Here is a 17323-nt window from a genome sequence, read left to right as displayed (position 1 = left end):
CACTTTATCACAAAGATGATATATAAAATACAAAACAAGAACCTAACAAATATTTAAAAAAAAAATGTCAGCAATATTTATTGACTTGCCTTCATCCGGAGGCGAAAATGGTGGTTCAGACCCGGAATCTGGAGGGCTGTCTGGGAGACTATGACTGAAAGATATACAGTGATAAATATCTTTAATATCGGAAAGCATTTCATAACTAGATGAAAAGATAAAATAAATGGACACATTTAGATATTATCATGATCACGATTTAGCCCAGCTTGCGATCATTAAGATCTTCAAAGATGTGATAAAATACCAATACGTAAAGAAGAAGCATATACTTTTATATCACCCTTAGGAAATTCCCATAAATCATGTTACCAGATATCTCCTTGCTGGAATAATTCCCTTCATGTTGAAAGCATGATCAATGTTCTTTTAACAGGCCATTATAATAAGTAATTGGTTGCGTACCAGGACTGAGTATTAATGCGTGGCTTATTGTTAAGTTGGACGTCCCACGGTGTACAGGGAAGATTGATGGAATTTGCGACTATAGAAGTCGTTAATTAATGTTGATAGCACATCCTGCTGGATGTTGGTCTTATTACGTTTTAGACAATCACAAAGGAGAGCTGGATCATATGACACGACCAGAATTCGATCCCCTTCACCCCTACTACTTTAAAAGAAAAATTTCTAATGCCTTTCGTGATTAATTGAGACGTAACAAAATGGACAGTAATGATGTCCATTTGAACAGAAGGGCACAGTAGACAATTTACTGTCTTAGGTGGAAGTCATTGATGCTCGTGCGTACATGGTTGAAAAGCGTGCTTACTGACGCCTCCTCCACAAATATGAATGGTGTATCGAATGGAGATTAATTATTCCAGTTTGTTACTAAGCTTTCCAATGCGAGATGACATGACTGTAAATAATTTGCAATTCTTTATATCTTTATATCTTTTAAGACAAAAAAAATATATTTTTATTCGAAAAGTTGCATGCCAGTACATCGTGATGAGATATGCAAATGATCAGACTATAAGCTGGAAGTGAAAGGAAACAGGATCAGGATATGGAGCGACTGGAAAGATAGGTGCAATGTCCTTGCAAGTAGCACAGTTGGCATAATTACCGTCCTCCCCACACCGGATGGAAAAGACCTGGGTTCGAATCCTGTTGACACGGGGAATTTTTATGGGCCTTTTTCACAACGAGACTGAGTTAGTCGGTCTCAGGAGGGAGTTGCATGGTTTTTCTTCTGGAAACTCGGATTTTTCGCTCTGCAAGTTGACCACAGAACACACTCAATTTACAGACATATTACACTGGGGTGCAAAATTTAAGGACCAGTCAGGTTTCCACCTGTAACTTCTTATAGGAGTGGCCTGGATATGGGAAAAGCATACCAAAGGAACCTCGTGAGGTACAGAAATGATGAAGGAAACAACACCAATATAACAACGGAAACAAAACGGTACAGAGGGACTTTATTCAAAAATAGCAACATAGCACGGCTGCCATGATGCAGATGAATCACTGCCAAAGATGGAACAAAGGGAAGAGGTGGTCCTCAGTAGGAATTATGGCTATCCCTAATGTCGATGCAGGCTTTGCATCGCTTGTCCATACTTGGGACAACTGTTGCTGATAAGTTCTTGCGGTAACATCGTCTGTTCCTCTGTCAGCGCCATCTTCAGCTGGTGAACATTTTCTGGTGGGTGTGGACGTGCCGCTAGGCGTCTCCCCAGAGCGTTCCATATGTGTTCGATGGGAATTAGATCGGCAGAACGGGCAGGCCAATCCATACGAACAATGTCCTCACTTCCCAAAAGCATATCAACAGCTGCAGTGCGATGGTGTGTGCCGTTATCATCCATAAACACGAACTCGGGGCCAACGGCACCTCGGAACAGACGTACACGGGGAAGGATTACCTCAGTACAGTAGCGTGCACCGGTTACAGTACCGCCTTCCAGTATCTGGAGTTGTGTACGTCCATCCAGATAACGCTTCTCCAGACGAGAACACCTCGACCGCCATATCGGTCCCTTTCAGTGATGTTTGCGGGGTGATACTGTGTGCCAACCTCTCGCCAGATTAGCTGGCGTCCAGAATCGTTGATGAGACTGAATCTACTCTCATCAGTCGGGAGTACCTTAAATAAAGATTTTGTGGTTGTAACCTTTAGAAATAGTGTTGGTCCTGAAGTTTTGCACACCAGTGTATATATAGCGAAATATGGCCTGACTTGCCTAAAACCTTTGAAGAACAACTTAACGATAAGTTAACATACTACACTGCTTGGCAAAATTAACAAAACACGTAAAAAACGTGGTGTTACTCGTGGTGTAGTTCTGTTCTCTGACGACTCCCGTTTTAGCCAACAAACAGATTATAAACGTTATTTCATCTGGAGACAACGAGGAATGCGGTACTATCTCTCCAACAGCAGAGGTAGAGACACTTACGTTCTCGTATGGGTTGAATAATGACCAACAGCCCATCACTCTTCATGTTTTTGAAAGGGGTACCATAACTGCGCAGAGGTATCGACAACAGATTCTCGAACCCTATTTGGGACTTTTAAGGTTTACAGTTAGCCCAGATTTTCTTTTCATGCATAACTCCACTGCAAATAGAGCTGAAGTGCTGCAGGAATGTCTTGAAACTGAAGATATTCAGCGACTGCCGTGGCCAGCACGATCAACAGACTTAAATCCGATAGAACATGTAGGACGCCCTTGGGCTTCGCATTGCACGCCGACATCTGGAATACTGTATCCAAAGTATGGAGACTGTACGTAAAAAAATACATCGAGCTTCTTGATAGGGTCCAAATACGGGAACGCACGTGGTGAGATCAGCAAATTGGTGTTTATATGAGGAAAGACTTCGAATATGTGGACTGCAGAACTTGGAAACTAGACACTTTAGAGAAGATCTGATTGAGATGTATCAGACTCTGAGAAGCGAAAGTAAAATGATCGAGGGGAAGATTTTCACTGTTATAAATGATTCCAAAAATATGGACCATGAATTGAAATTACAGAGGAATAAGTTTAGATTTGAGTGCAAGAAGTTTTCTTTAATCGAGCGAGTTGTTAATTATTATGTGTCCTCCATGAGTGTTGAGCCTGATTGTTTGAAGAAATTGAAATCTTAGTTGGATAGATACCTAAGTAAGGAAGAGGATGAGATAGATGGGTTATTATTATTATTATTTATTTATTTATTTATTCTTTTCTCTCTCTCTCTCTCTCTCTCTCTCTCTCTCTCTCTCTCTCTCTCTCTCTCTCTCTCTCTCTCTCTCTCTCTCTCTCTCTGACTGGTGCAACTAAATCGCAGGGCTTCCTTGCACCATCCAGTTGATATTAATGCTATTATGATCTGTTACCTAAAAGACATTCTTATTAAACTAAAGAACTAAAATGGTCTTGGGCAGGACACATAGCTCAAAGTCATGATGACAGATGGATTAAGAAAATAACAGAATGGTACCCAAGAGGAGCTAGAAGAAAACCTGGAAGCCAACGACGGAGATGGACAGATGAAATTCACGAGTTCGTAGGTAATAAATGGATGGCCATTGCACAAAACAGGAGGAACTGGAAAGTTGCTGGAGAGGTCATCATCCTGCAGTGGATTGAAAATGCCTGCTGCTTCTACTACTGATGATGATCCCTTTAAGAGTTCCCTGTTTTTATTCAGTTCCATTTTTTGATATGAATTTGTTTCGTGGTAATTAATATTCCTTTTCCTAAAATAGTCTTAAAAACATAACCGCGTTTGTCTATAATTATAAAAAAGCTTCTTTAAATTATATATACACAGTACAACATTTTGTTGGAGTGTAACTGCTTAAAGCCATCACATGGAGTTCGAATCCCTTCGATGAAGGGGGAATTTTTATGGGTCTTTTTCACGACGCGGCTGAGTTACTCGGTCTCAAGTGAGGTGCGCATTGTTTTTTCTCCCGGAAACTCGGGTTTTTCGTCCTTCTAACAGAAAATCGACCACAGAATAAATGCAATTTACAGACAGTATACATGGCCCTATTCGCTAATTCTCCTGAAACCTTACTACAACAACAACAACAACAAGCTGCGTAAAAAAAAAAAACTGCCTTTAGCAGATGGATCGAAAGTGGCGCTAAATGAGGCAGAATCCTCTCTGGGACTGATTGTAACCCATTATAAGTTCACTTCAATCACGCTATCCTTGGACTCCACATGTAACGATCATTATCTTTGGAACTTTATGTTATCAAATTCTTTAATTCTGTTTAATGAAGGAGAATAACTGACTACAAGAAGCATTTTGATGTTCGCAACTGCTGATTACCAATAACTATTGAAGATCGCACAGTGTTCATTCAGCGTAGAAATCCTTTGTCGATGCGGTTTAGAATAATAGCATTTTTTGAGAATAGAAGCCATGAAGAACAAAACTATAATTTAGCGAATTAATAGTTATCTTTCAGCATTCATTAGAAGAGGCCAAAAACTGCATATCGGCCATGATTAATAGTTCCGGTTACCATGGACACTATCGATTTTCATTGTAGAAAACACTATTTCGCTGATTATGGTACAGTCTGCATAATGATGGCACGAACTACAACATCTGGTATTCTGACGTCACGATGGACAAGCATTCTACCTCTTACGGTCAGAGAAAATCATCCTTGTAGATACGGCAGTCAACAAAGGTCCGAAATAAGGAATTTTAAAAATGTACGAATTAAAATAATTGTTTATTTTTCATTAACCTCGGAGGTAAATAAGACCATGAGAAGATTGTATGATGTCACACCATGGTGCGTATTCTACGTTCGGTTTTCCAGACCAAATAGGGAAAAATAGAGCCCAGAAAAATTTATTCAATTCACATGGAGTTTGAATCTAGGTCTTTTCCACGCAGTGTACTAGAACAGCAATCGTAGTCACTGTGCTAACAGCAAGGGCTTGAAAATAATTGTCAGGTGTTAAGTTGACGCGCGTTATGTTAATTGTTTTTCAACTTTATTCTTGATTTCAAATAGAATATAGTGGTAAAAGTGGCCTCTGCACCCGAGTGGTCAGTAGTGCGAGTGCAATAACATATGCATTTGAGTAGACCGTGATTCAAGCCCTTCACTGCTAAATATGGTCGATCTGCCAACGACGCACTGATACATATCTTATTGCTCTCATATATATCTCCAAGTTTTCTATTTCTAGAATCAAGTTCCATTTAATGATTAACCCAGTCCCTCTGTTGTGAATTCTGAGAGTAGCTTTTTCAGAGAGTATGGCCAGCCATGATCGCTTTAGATTCTTTACCTTTAAAATAAAATGTTTTAGTTGCCTTCACTTCCATCCATCTATTTCTTTTCCTATCCAAGTTTTTAATCCCAAGAATAATTCCATCCAGTCCTTTTACTCTCAACTTTCTTTTCTTTCATAAGTTTCACTTCTGTAGTTCACAAAAATAGGCAAAATAAGCTGATTCATTGTATTATATTTCAAGTATTGTAGTAGATTACTTTTTTTGGAAGACGCTGCACTTTGTGAAGGCCATGCATTATACATTAATCCTTTTCGTAGTTCCTTCTTCATTTTTATACATTTTATTTTTTTATCCACTTTCTATCCATTTGTAGAAGTTAGTATTGTATATTGTTTGTTTGTTTGTTGTAGGGGTTTTGGTACTTCAGTGACTTAGGCCATATTGGGTGTTCGATTTGCCGGTTTGCTGGATGAAAACCCTAAAACTCTGGTTTTTCTTCCAGCAAATAGCCAATTCGGTCATGTTGTGGGATCCGAGCTCATGTCTTCTCCTCCCGTGTGGGAGGGTGGCTAGTCTGCTAAATATGCTACCTCGGGGGCGGTTATATGTAATTATTGTCTTGCAAAATTTGAGTATCCAGTTTCTTGAATGGGTTTCAGCTTTCCAAAGGCACGATGGAAATTGAAATGCATTCGTGTTTTCAGTTATTTGCTTTATGAGTGTTCTGTAATGCAAGAGGTACTCCTAATTCCAGCTTTTCTTGTTGGTCGTTGATTATTCAGAGCCCTCCTTCAGTCTTTTTGTGAAAATATCAAGGAAAAATTTGCACACTTTGGAGAAGAGGCAGATTCGGTAAATCTGGCCAGTAACACTGATATTCACTTTTCTTCCTTTTTGGGCAATAGAACGATGAAGTAGATCTCTGCTCTGATCTGATGAAATTCAAGTAAACAAAATTCTTTAGAACATATTTAAAGGCTATTCAAAAAATTAATTAAAAAACGTATACTTAGTACAGCTATGTGATATACAAATATTTAGTTAACCAGATCAACGTGTGACTTTTCAAAGTCCATATCGGATTGCAGCACTGCACCTCAAGGTAGTGTATTCACCATCTTGAAATACAGTATTGAAACCCCTTCTCTTGTCTCATAATTGAAGAACATGTTCAAAATATGAAGTATTTCTAGTGAATCTGGTCCACCAAAAACACCACCACCGTGTTTGACCTATTGAAGATATGTTCAAAATACTGGTATTTGTTCATTTAAGTTTCTGTATCTATTTCAGTTTATCCATCATTCAATTCGATGTCTTGATAACACTTTTATTAAGCTTGAACCTTTTATAAATAACATTTAATGTCAAATAATTTACTCCCACTAGTGAAAAGGTAAAAAATATACACACATACGCACTTACGGCTTGGTAAATGTGGCCGAGTGGAGGATACCCTTGAACCTTGTTGTTTTACCAGCATCGGGAACGCAACCAGCTGTAATTACGGGGGAATATCCATCTGGTGACGAGATCGCTCCCTGTGCCAGGGAGGTGGAGTCGGGCAAACAGCTAACAATAGGAATACTTGGCGATGTGGAAATGGATGCTGGATGATGATTAGAAGTACCTCCGCGAGAAGATCCTGATATGAGGCTGTATGTACTAGGTGAAAATGTCGTGTCTTTACCTTCGAGTTTCAATTCCCCGCTGACTAAAGCCTCGTGGAAATAACTATTAAAAAGATAGAGAAAAAAACATTAAAATCAATTCAGACTGCTGGGCTGGGCGTTGTGTCATGTTTAGACTGGTGACGCGTATTTAATGACAAGCAGACATAATAAAATAGATGACCTACAAAGATAGCAACGCTTAATTCTATCAACAGGGTTTTTTCGTAGTTTTTTTGAAACTAAAATCGATGCGAAGTGACCTTTGTCGGTGTCGAAAGAAAATAATCTAAAATCTAGCAAACATGAAATGCAAACAGATTGGGGACGAACCTGTTTATTCAGGAATTGAGTACGAAATTTTCAAAAGCGAAAAGTCGAGAGAGAGAGAGAGAGAGAAAGATTAAGAATAGTTCTGAAAAGACCTTGAAAAGTTGAATATTAAACAGAAACATCATCAGACACATGTTTTCAGTTCAACCGGAGAACAGAATGCGTACCTGGCCACTGTAGAGTTGAGACGCAGGTCTAGATAACAGGTCACATGAGCAGTGATGGCCTTAGTATAAAGCCATGAACTCAACAACCTAATCTAATGTGTTCTGACAACCATACATGCGATTATTATCGACTTGAAGAATGACCAGGTCAACGACAGAATTCAAAATGTTTCTAGATTGCAATTGCTTCTTTCAAAATGAGCTAATTTCAGGGAGTAAATCAAGATTTATTAAGCTACAAGAATGCAAAAACTTAGAGTTGGTTAAACCAGGGTAGGGCAATCCGAAGCTCACAGCAAGTGCGATACGGAGTATCTATTATCTCGATTTGAGCCATACTCCAATTAACAATTTCTCCCATTTTAGGGCTTACAATACATTAAAATCGCAGACTAATTGGGAGAAAGTACTATGATTTTTAATAATATTATAAATATGATTAAACAAATCTAGCAACACACGCTAATTTAGATGGTAAAAAGTTACACTGCAGCCATTATCAATTCATTTCAGGATGGAAGACTCCTCAACGATTCATGTTGAGGGAAATTGATCATAATCTACCATCTTGTCCAGTGCAGGTTGGCAGATAGACCGTATTTAGCAGTCAAGGGCTTGAACCCCGGTCTCCTCAAAGAACTGTGCTTCTGCACCCACGCAATTTAGATGGTTTTAGGACACAAATATGACGAAAGGAAAAATAAACCTTTACGACAACCTTTTTAAATCTTTAAATAAACATAAATAAACCTTCATTCAAATTCAAAATTGGATACAGAGTTCAAATGAAATAGAATATGAATAATACAATTTTTTAAACGATAAGTTTTACCTATTGTTTTTGTTTTTTTGAAAGAGTACGACTGTACTAGTTACCTCATTTAAAAGTTTCAAATACCACTTTTTATGTAATAATTTTTAAAATCTGCCACTACTGCTGTGAAAAAAAAAGTATTTAAATAAAATAAATCTGTTCTACATAAATAAAATACATATACAAAAACGCTCACAGAAGTATAGGTTACAATTAGTAAGGTTTCGCCTTAAAGCGCTTTAATTTTGCAGAATAATGAGCATTACTCTAATACACTGCTCAACAAAATTAACAGAACCCGTATGAAACTTGGTGTAACTCGTGCAGCCTGCAATGCAACGGGACAAAATTGGGTACAGTTCTCTTCTCCGATGAATTCCATTTTAGACTACAAATAGAATATAGACGGTATTTTATCTGGTGACAAAGAGAAATGCGGTACCATCCCTCCAACATCAGAGTAAGGAACACTTACGATGGAGGTGGTGTTCTAGAGTTGGGCAGAATAATGATCAACGGGCGCACCTCTCTTCATATTTTTGAGAGGAGGTACTGTAACTGCGCAGAGGTTGCGAGAACAGATCCTTGAACCCTATATGCGACTTTTTAGAGGTGCAGTTGGCCCAGATTTTCTTTATATGCACGACAAAGCCACTGCACGTAGAGCTCAAGTGGTGGAGGAATATCTTGAAATTGAAAATATCCAACGAATGCCGTGGCCAGCACGATTACAAACTTGATCCAATTGAATGTGTGAGACGTCCTTAGGCGTCTCATTGCTTGGTGAGCTAAGGTCTGCACTGGTGGAAGAATGGGATTTGTTGCCACAGAACGTTATAGACATCCTTATATCGAGCATGGGTCACCGTTGTCAGACCTGTTTAACCGTTGGAGGGGATCATACGCCGTGTTGATGTCATGTGACCATATTTTCGAGCATCTTGTATCGACTTCTAATGTGAACTTTTTGGTAATTCTTATATAACCCCTACAAATGTGCCTTATATCTTTTTTTTTTTTTTTTTTTTTTTTATGAAAACCCCAAACACGAAAGGTATCAAAACCTATAGTGCTTAGTACCGTGCATGGGTTGAAAGAGAAGTATGGGGGGAGTTGCCGGAAACTTTGCTCTAGAGACTAAACATGGGTTTCACCACTTCAAGCTTCCAATAAGCAAAGTGGTGGTATTGCACCGGTTGATGAGAGTCATCTACCACCTTAAGACGGAAGTTCCTCGCTGTCTCTTCATTTCATCGTTATTCTATGGTACACCACCATTACAAATTTTGTTCTGCTTCATCTCATCTGCAACAATATTTATTAACAATATTTCACTTCTGTAGAGAACAGTATTTCTGCAAATAAACGACCTAAAAAAATCAAAAATTATAAAAACTGAAAATCTTCTTCAGATTAATCAAAAAAATTCTTATAAATATACATTTGAATATTTTTTAAAGTATTATCAATTAGTTCTTTGTAGTTTTCACTCTTAACATTATCAAGAAAGCCATTCATTACAAGGCGAAGCGATTTCCAGTCTTGGCATCGGTCAATTTGGCTTCCATTTCTTGTGAAACCACATGCGCTTAACTTGTGGACCAATAAAAATATCTACCTTTCACTTTTGTATCAGATAATTTTGAGACCATAGATTGTATATGCTTGAAGGTGCCACCTGGGTGATCCAATACTTCAACAAATTGTCTGACCAGATGATTTTGTTTCTTGGAACTAAGGGATTGTTTACTACACTGTGTGTATGTGCCAGAATTCAACTCAAACCTGGCAAACCATTCCCTTCTCCTGTACGGTGTCTGATGCGGACTCCATACCATAGGGATCCCTATCCCTATGTTCTTTCATTCCTGCCATCTGGAGTGGTTGTGCGTTTCCTTCTCCCACCCTGGATAGCCCCTATTCCATTTTCGCCTGGTGGCTGACCTCACCATCGCACTTTCCCCCTGGACCAGGATGGGCTTCTTGTTCCAGGGAACACTTTACTATCACCCCTTTTCAACCAGGCATGCTCCTTTACCCCCTCTCCTTTTTCGCCCTCTGGTTGAAATTCTCTCCTACTGTCCTGGTCCGCCTCCCCGGTGCGATGACGAAAACTGGGTGTTAGTGGCTCTCCACAGGCGCCCAGGCTAAGTAGTCAGAAGAACACAACCCACACTAATACCTCACAAAACACACCCTGGCCTTATACAAGTATTATATTCTACGCAGAATAACAACGCAGAGTTGGGGGGAACCACCGGTGCTGTCAGACAAAAACACTATGTCACTATGTTCCTTCTCCTGCAGTGTTGATATATTGCTGTGCTCTCCCACTGGTAGAGAAAGCAAAGGAACTTAGTGCAACCACTAAGTTGCTGGGATTCCTACAATGTAGACCCAGAAGGAATCCCAGGGTCTTGACCCCACAGATATACCAACATCGTCTTATCTTATTATTTAGATTTACTCTATATAATATTCAGAAACATAGCAGAACAAGTCTGGAGATAACTTACACCATTGTTTGGTAAGCATCAGAAACTTATTATACGAATACAATAGAGTCATCAATTACTGTCAAAATATTGACACTAGAGAAATCCCAATGAAATCGTTGGATTCAACTCACAAAATCCATGTAAGAAACTATTAAAAATATAAACATAAACATTTTTTTGTACCTAGTGTTATTTAGTTCTTTAGTGTTTTATGCGAATAGCAACTTCTCGGGCTTGAATCAATCATTTCGTTGTACTGAACTTTTGTTCTAATGAATACCACTGGAAATTATTTCAAAGGAATCATTATTTGCATAAAATTTGGATGGATGGCAAGCATTTGGAACGCTTCATTATAGTCTTCAAGCCAATTTGTCTCAAACTAAAAGTTTTTGATCAACATATCCTCCCTCTCCTAACATATGATTGTGAAACTTGGACATTGAATGCCAAAGCTTTACAAAGACTGAGGGTCACACAAAGCGGTATGGAGCACCGAATTTTGAACATAACCAAAAGAGATGGAATTAAAAAACATGTGCATGGATTCGCCAACAAATCAAGGTCTGTGACATCATTGAAAGAACAAAATGCTTAAAAGGGAAATCAGCAGGCCACACATCAAGAACTGACGATAGATGGACCAAACGAATTTTGGAACGGATACTGCTTGAATCTAAACGCCCAAGAAAAAGACAAAAGATGAGGTGGATCGATGAAATCGTGAAATTTTCTGGTGTACAATGGCAACAGAAAGCACAGGACCACAGTTGTTGGAAAATTATTGAGGAGGCCTTCATCCTGGAGTGGATCAACAATGGCTGATGATCATGATGATATTCAGATATATAGTAGCTATAACTTATTATTATATTAGTTTTGGTATTAATTTTTAACCTTTTTCCCCGCATTACCACAAAACAGCCCGCGTGGGTAGCACAGTTGAAGTGGGCTGGAAAAGACCTGAGTTCGAAGGATTTTTATAGGCCTTTTCACAACATGGCTGAGTTAGTCGGTGTCAGGCGAGGGTATCATGGCTTTTTTCTCCAGGAAACCCTGGTTTTTAATTCAGCAAAGAGAAAATCGACCATAGAATACACACAATTTACAGACAGTATACAGAAGCCAGTGCCTTTTTATTTTATTTATTTTTATAGCAGCTGTATTGATTATTGTTTTTTTTATTTATTTTTATTGGTACAATAAATATTACTGAGGAATAAAATCTTCCATATGCATGCTTATAAAAACTAAAAATATACGAAATTAAGATTATAATTTCAGATAAAATTTTCCTTTGTCATAAAAGTGAAAACATGAGAAAAGGGTACGACTGAACAAGAGGTACTCTAAAATTGCTAGTAATCAAGTAAGGAAAAACTAAAAAATGTGGTAATTGGCTTGCACGTGCCCTAATTTCTTTTTATAACTTGTATGTAAAAAGGTTATCGCAGTCTGGCGACATAGGTAGGAAATCAAAACTCGGTCTTGGACAATAATAGAGAGTTGTCGAACTGATTATTAATTATTTTATATTTTATATAAGAATAAAATTCGCTTATGTCTGGTAGGTTGTAAAGAAGGCCATTTTGGAGCAAAATGAGTTCATTCGAACTGATTCAATAAGTGAATTATGATTATAGGAAACTAGGCGATGACCACATCATCCAAAAAAAGGGACAAAAAATGAAGCACAACCAGTCATTAGTATAACTTTTTGCTTGTCCCTTAATAATACCCGACTTAAATGATTCAATACTCATGTCAAACTTACAGATATTTGTAAAAATCGCTTTTGGGTCTTTAAACTTGTACCTGCTATTTCCGCAGTAAGCTTTTACATTTTTATTTTATTATTACAAAAACGAAAGGAACAGGGTATGAAAAACCTCCAAATAAGCTGTTGTTGAAGTAGGGTTTAAGGAGCATCAGTGGCTGAGGCCATATTATTCCGTGTATTGTCTGTAAATTGGGTGTGTTCTGTGGTCGATTTTCTGTTTGCTGGACGAAAAACCCGAACTTCCGGGAGGAAAAAACCATTCTAAAAATTGAGGTCTTTTCCACCCGGTGTAGGGAGGACAGCGATTCTACCAACCATGCTATCCCCGAGGTCTTCCAAATATGCATGCAAACGTTATTTCATGGTTGCATCTCTTAATTATAAATCAGTGAAGCAAATGTAGAGCCATTATAATATAAAATTGTTTATTTGAATGAGATAGAGTTGAATATTAGAGCTATCATCGTTTGTATAATTTATTTTTAACAACATTCGTTGATCAAAAAGTTTTTTTCCAAAAGACTTGATGGAACTTAAAAGTAGTATTAATATTAGCCATATGGTGCAAGGTAGCCCTGGGCTATTATTGCACTGGCCAGCAAAAGAAAAGAAAAAAACTATAAACCACTAATTTCACTTCCTTCGCATGTAGGTCTATCCACCTAAGCTTTGAATTTCCCTAAGCTATCAGCCTCAATGATCTGTACTTGATTGCAAAAAATTTCCTGCAATCCAGTTTAAACCTTTTCCCCCGTAATTTCAATTTTACTGAAATATTTTACTTTCTCCTCTGAGGTGCTTATACACCTCAATCAAATCTACTCTAACTCATCTAATTTTCATGCTCTGCATCCCACATATTCGAAGTCTTGTTTCATATGGGCACCAAGTTCCCTGTCCCTCTTGGGTAGCACAGTTGGTAGAATTTCTGTCCTCTTCACACAGGATGGAAAAGACTCGAGTTCGAATCGCGTCGATGATGTGAGGAATTTCTATAGGTTTTTTCACAATGTGGCTAAGTTAGCTGGGTCTCAGGCGAGATAGCACAGTTTTTTCTCCAGTTTTTCGTCCAGCATATCGACCACAAAACACACACAATTAACAGACAATATATACGGCGCAATATGGCCTAAGTCACTGTATGCTTCTAAAATCTAGCAATCCCAAATATCTTGCTTTCTCTACTGTTTTTAGTTCAATCCCTCACCAATTATTTAAGTTATTTTGGAGTTTCTATTCCCAAAATGTAAGATCTTGCATTTTTCTGCATAAAAAGGTATCTGCCACTTTCCTGACCATCTCTGAAGTTTTAAGTCGTCCTAAAGAAGTTGTGCTTGGCAGTGATCATTAAGTACTCTACCGATCTTGATGTAAACTGAAAATATTGGCATCACGCTCTGTCCCTTCGTCGATGTCAAATAGAACCAAAGGATTCATTACCTGTGATTTATTCCAAGGTTTCCTTTAAAATTTAGCAGCTTTTCCTAAACGATTAAGAAACCGTTTCAGAACCAAATGCAATGAAGAACAATATTTGCAATAATAATAATAATATGTTCATATATTGCAGACCCTTCATACAGTTACCATCAGGGTCTTATAAACAAACAAACAAAAAAAAAACCCAGCAAACACCATACTACAGGATCTTGAGTCTCTTAAAATATAAAATTATCTTCTAATACTACAATGTAAGGTTTGTCATGATTGAGTCAGGACACTCCAGTATCGAGAGCAAAATATTGTTGTCGATACAGAAGTATATTCGAGTAGTCCAGCCACTTCTAATATCTCAGCATATGCCAAGGCCTTAAACTCTTCATCACCACCAAATCAGGACAGGGCATTCTCAGGATTATCATGAGACAAGTAATTTAATGGTAACTATAGTCACCAACCTGCATTCACTTATCTGGCTATAAATGTAAATCGATCAATTAAAATCATTTACTCCTTACATAATAACCCTATTCAAATTTTCATAAGCATCCAGGAACATACAAATCCCAAACGTGGACGCTCACAGAGTTCTTGGTATTGTATTCGACAAGAACTTCTCTTTCAACGACCACTGTATGATTTTTTTCTCAGAAAATCCAAAATGCCAGATGAGTCTCAAGCTGAAAAATGACTGCATCTAAAACAAATCAGCTATCAAAAAACATGTTCAAAGATGCAGATTACCCCAACAGAGAATATGGAGCCGCAATTTGGATGAATCCACTTCATGAGTCCGTTTAAAAACTCCAGGACCCAAAAATGTCCGATAACCTAAAACTTAAACCCTTTGATCTCAAGATAAAATAGGCAAATTTTATATTCGTGTACCAAACTAATTTATGACTGTTGTAAGATCAAGTGACTCAATGATGTAGCACTCAGTTGCTTGATCTTGCAAGTCACAAATGCAGCACCAGCCAGGACAAGTTATGAAGCAAATATCTCTGTGCATCCAAGCTTAGCATGTTACACCAAATGGAGAGAGACTACGTATGTTCTAACAATGCTCTACAATTGAACCACTGTGGTACAGACTCTCAGTGGTACATATCCAGTAAAGCCCACAGGGAAGAATTTGGCAGGCAGCTGTCATTGTGTTTCTTTTCGAAAGTATTCCTAGCGTTAAAAACATCGAGGTCTCTAAGAGATGTCCGCAGGACACTGGGTGGGAATCATTCCGGTCATAAGGGGTATTATTATTATTATTATTAATTATCAAATATATATTATCCCACTAATAATACGAGTTAAAATATAAGAGAGCGCTATGATCGACTGAGCAAAACACAGCAACAGACTAATTAAATTGTTCAATTGGTGAGTTGTGGGGTTTTGAATGAACTCGTGCCAATTTGTGTAATCCAGAATAAAAACTATTTAGACTTCAAACGTTAATTCGTTATCATGTTTTATCCTCATGAAATTATTAATAAATGAATTGAATTATTTTTCGAAATATGGTAAAAACTTCGTGATGGCGTTTAGGCCTAGCGATATCCAGTGCTCTCTTATATTGAACTGTAGAGATTTGATAATTACTTTCTAGCTCTTTAAATGAATTGATGTTAATTAATTTAATCCAGGGGAAAACGTGGGAAGGGATTGTACAGGGGGAAGGGGCTGACGATTTGAAAATCTTGTAACTTTTTTATTCTTGATAAATACTTATTGCAGAACATTTCTTCAGATGTGACGTTTACGAGTAATGTGAAACACATCCCATCTAAAAGAAATTTCATCCCAAACAGTGACATTGATATTGTCCCAAAAATGAAACTAAGGGGTGTAGTGTCAGATGAACAAAGAAGACAACGTACAAGTCCACTTCAGCTAACGCGCATCAGGTAAGTGGTAGAAAAATTTATAGCATGTCCAGTGACTAACACCAAGAGCTCAGGTACTAGTTCAACTTAAATAATTTAGTGTTGCATCTAACTCTCTTTTCCTTTTACAGCTCGATCCTGAGCTCAGGGTTCTGATGGAACTGCACCACCTGCTCCATATGATAATACACCACTGAGCATATTTACATATGACATACTCGTCACCTTTGTGTCCCAAAAAGAGGAATGGTCGATAAAGAGATTTCTCTATGCTTGCCACATAGAGAAATCTCTCACCCTGTCTCGGTTAACTGTGAATGCATTATAATAATTGCCGATCTTCTAGGAGAGACTTCAGCAAACCTCTTTTGAAAACGGTGCTGCACAGCTGTTGCGGAACACGTTCCCTCAAAAGCGAAACTTCAAAATGCTTCACTGCCGCTGAAATCCAGCATTATTATTCTCCCGATCACCACAACTCTAGGAGACTTATGAACCTCCAACGCTAGGGCTGAAAACTTAAGTATTGGGCCATTACTTGCAGTAAATCTTTGTTCGGATGTTTCATGAAAAAAAAATTACATGCTCTTCAAATCGCAAATGATCTTGTCCAAGTACAGAGTTGCCACATTGCATGTTTCAACATGCGATACCACAAAATATGAACTCGAGCATGTGGCGTGTGTAACTTTGTATCTTAGCTGTCCCGACATTTATTCCAAACAGTCGTAACCACCACTTAATTTAGCGTTCCATCATTATTAACGAGTTACAACCCTCCGACCACACAAGAAAATTACTACCGTAATTCACATTTTAGTTTCCTGCCACTGTCAATTCAGTCTTCTGGGTCAGAGATACAAGGTCGGAGAGGTCACCACTCCCAAGCTTCATCCGCTTTTAACTTGCTTAGACAAGGTCAGCTCTCTTAACTTTTGTCATAACAGAGAGCATGCGTTGTAAACCACTTCTTTCTTTAAAATTCAGAGTACAGTCACCCCTTTTCTCAAATAAATAAATAACTTTCGATAGACTGTACGCACTAGATAATCAAAGACAAAATAATATTTAAAAAATGTTCTAAAACAAAATAGAGGGAACATCAGATCAGCCTGCATACAGAAACAAGCCATAAGAAACATTGCCTAGAGCAAACTAATCCGTTATTCATCGCACAAGGTAGGGACAGTTTCTTCTTACCTTTTCCCATCTCCATCAGGGTCATCCGGGAGATGTCCAGGATACCATCGCCATAATTCCTATCATCCTCGTAGTGGTGGTAACTGCCGTATGACCCTGTCTTCGACTGGGACATCCCCCCTGTGGTAACGCGGCACAACGCAAGCTGCCACGAGGAAGCTCGCCTACTGCACACACGGCTTTGCCGTCATTTTTCCCCAAGGATTTTTCGAGCCTCGTCGGAATCAGGCCATTCAGAAGTATCTGGCTTAAAACGCGTCTTGCCACAAC

At 38.3% G+C, this 17323-nt stretch overlaps 1 protein-coding gene across 4 annotated transcripts in view; it reads right to left on the bottom strand.

Annotated features, from left to right (window-relative positions):
• Positions 1–17323, bottom strand: part of LOC150079838 (myelin regulatory factor-like) — a 138031-nt gene that overhangs the window by 49972 nt on the left and 70736 nt on the right. For 3 of the 4 annotated variants that reach the window (XM_090382687.1, XM_090382688.1, XM_090382689.1), the window contains exons 3-4: positions 6694–7002; positions 90–154 (exon numbers count right to left, since the gene is read on the bottom strand). In XM_090382687.1, the coding sequence (XP_090238813.1) occupies positions 90–154; positions 6694–7002 (374 nt within the window). Of the gene's footprint in view, positions 1–89; positions 155–6689; positions 7003–17323 lie in introns of those variants that run through there. The other variant, XM_090382690.1, reaches the window with a different exon arrangement.

This window comes from Mastigoproctus giganteus, chromosome 10, assembly GCF_048544385.1.
Source record: "Mastigoproctus giganteus isolate SK-2022 chromosome 10, ASM4854438v1, whole genome shotgun sequence".
In the NCBI taxonomy this organism is placed as follows: domain Eukaryota; kingdom Metazoa; phylum Arthropoda; class Arachnida; order Uropygi; family Thelyphonidae; genus Mastigoproctus; species Mastigoproctus giganteus.
This window is presented reverse-complemented; position numbering and strand designations above follow the sequence as displayed.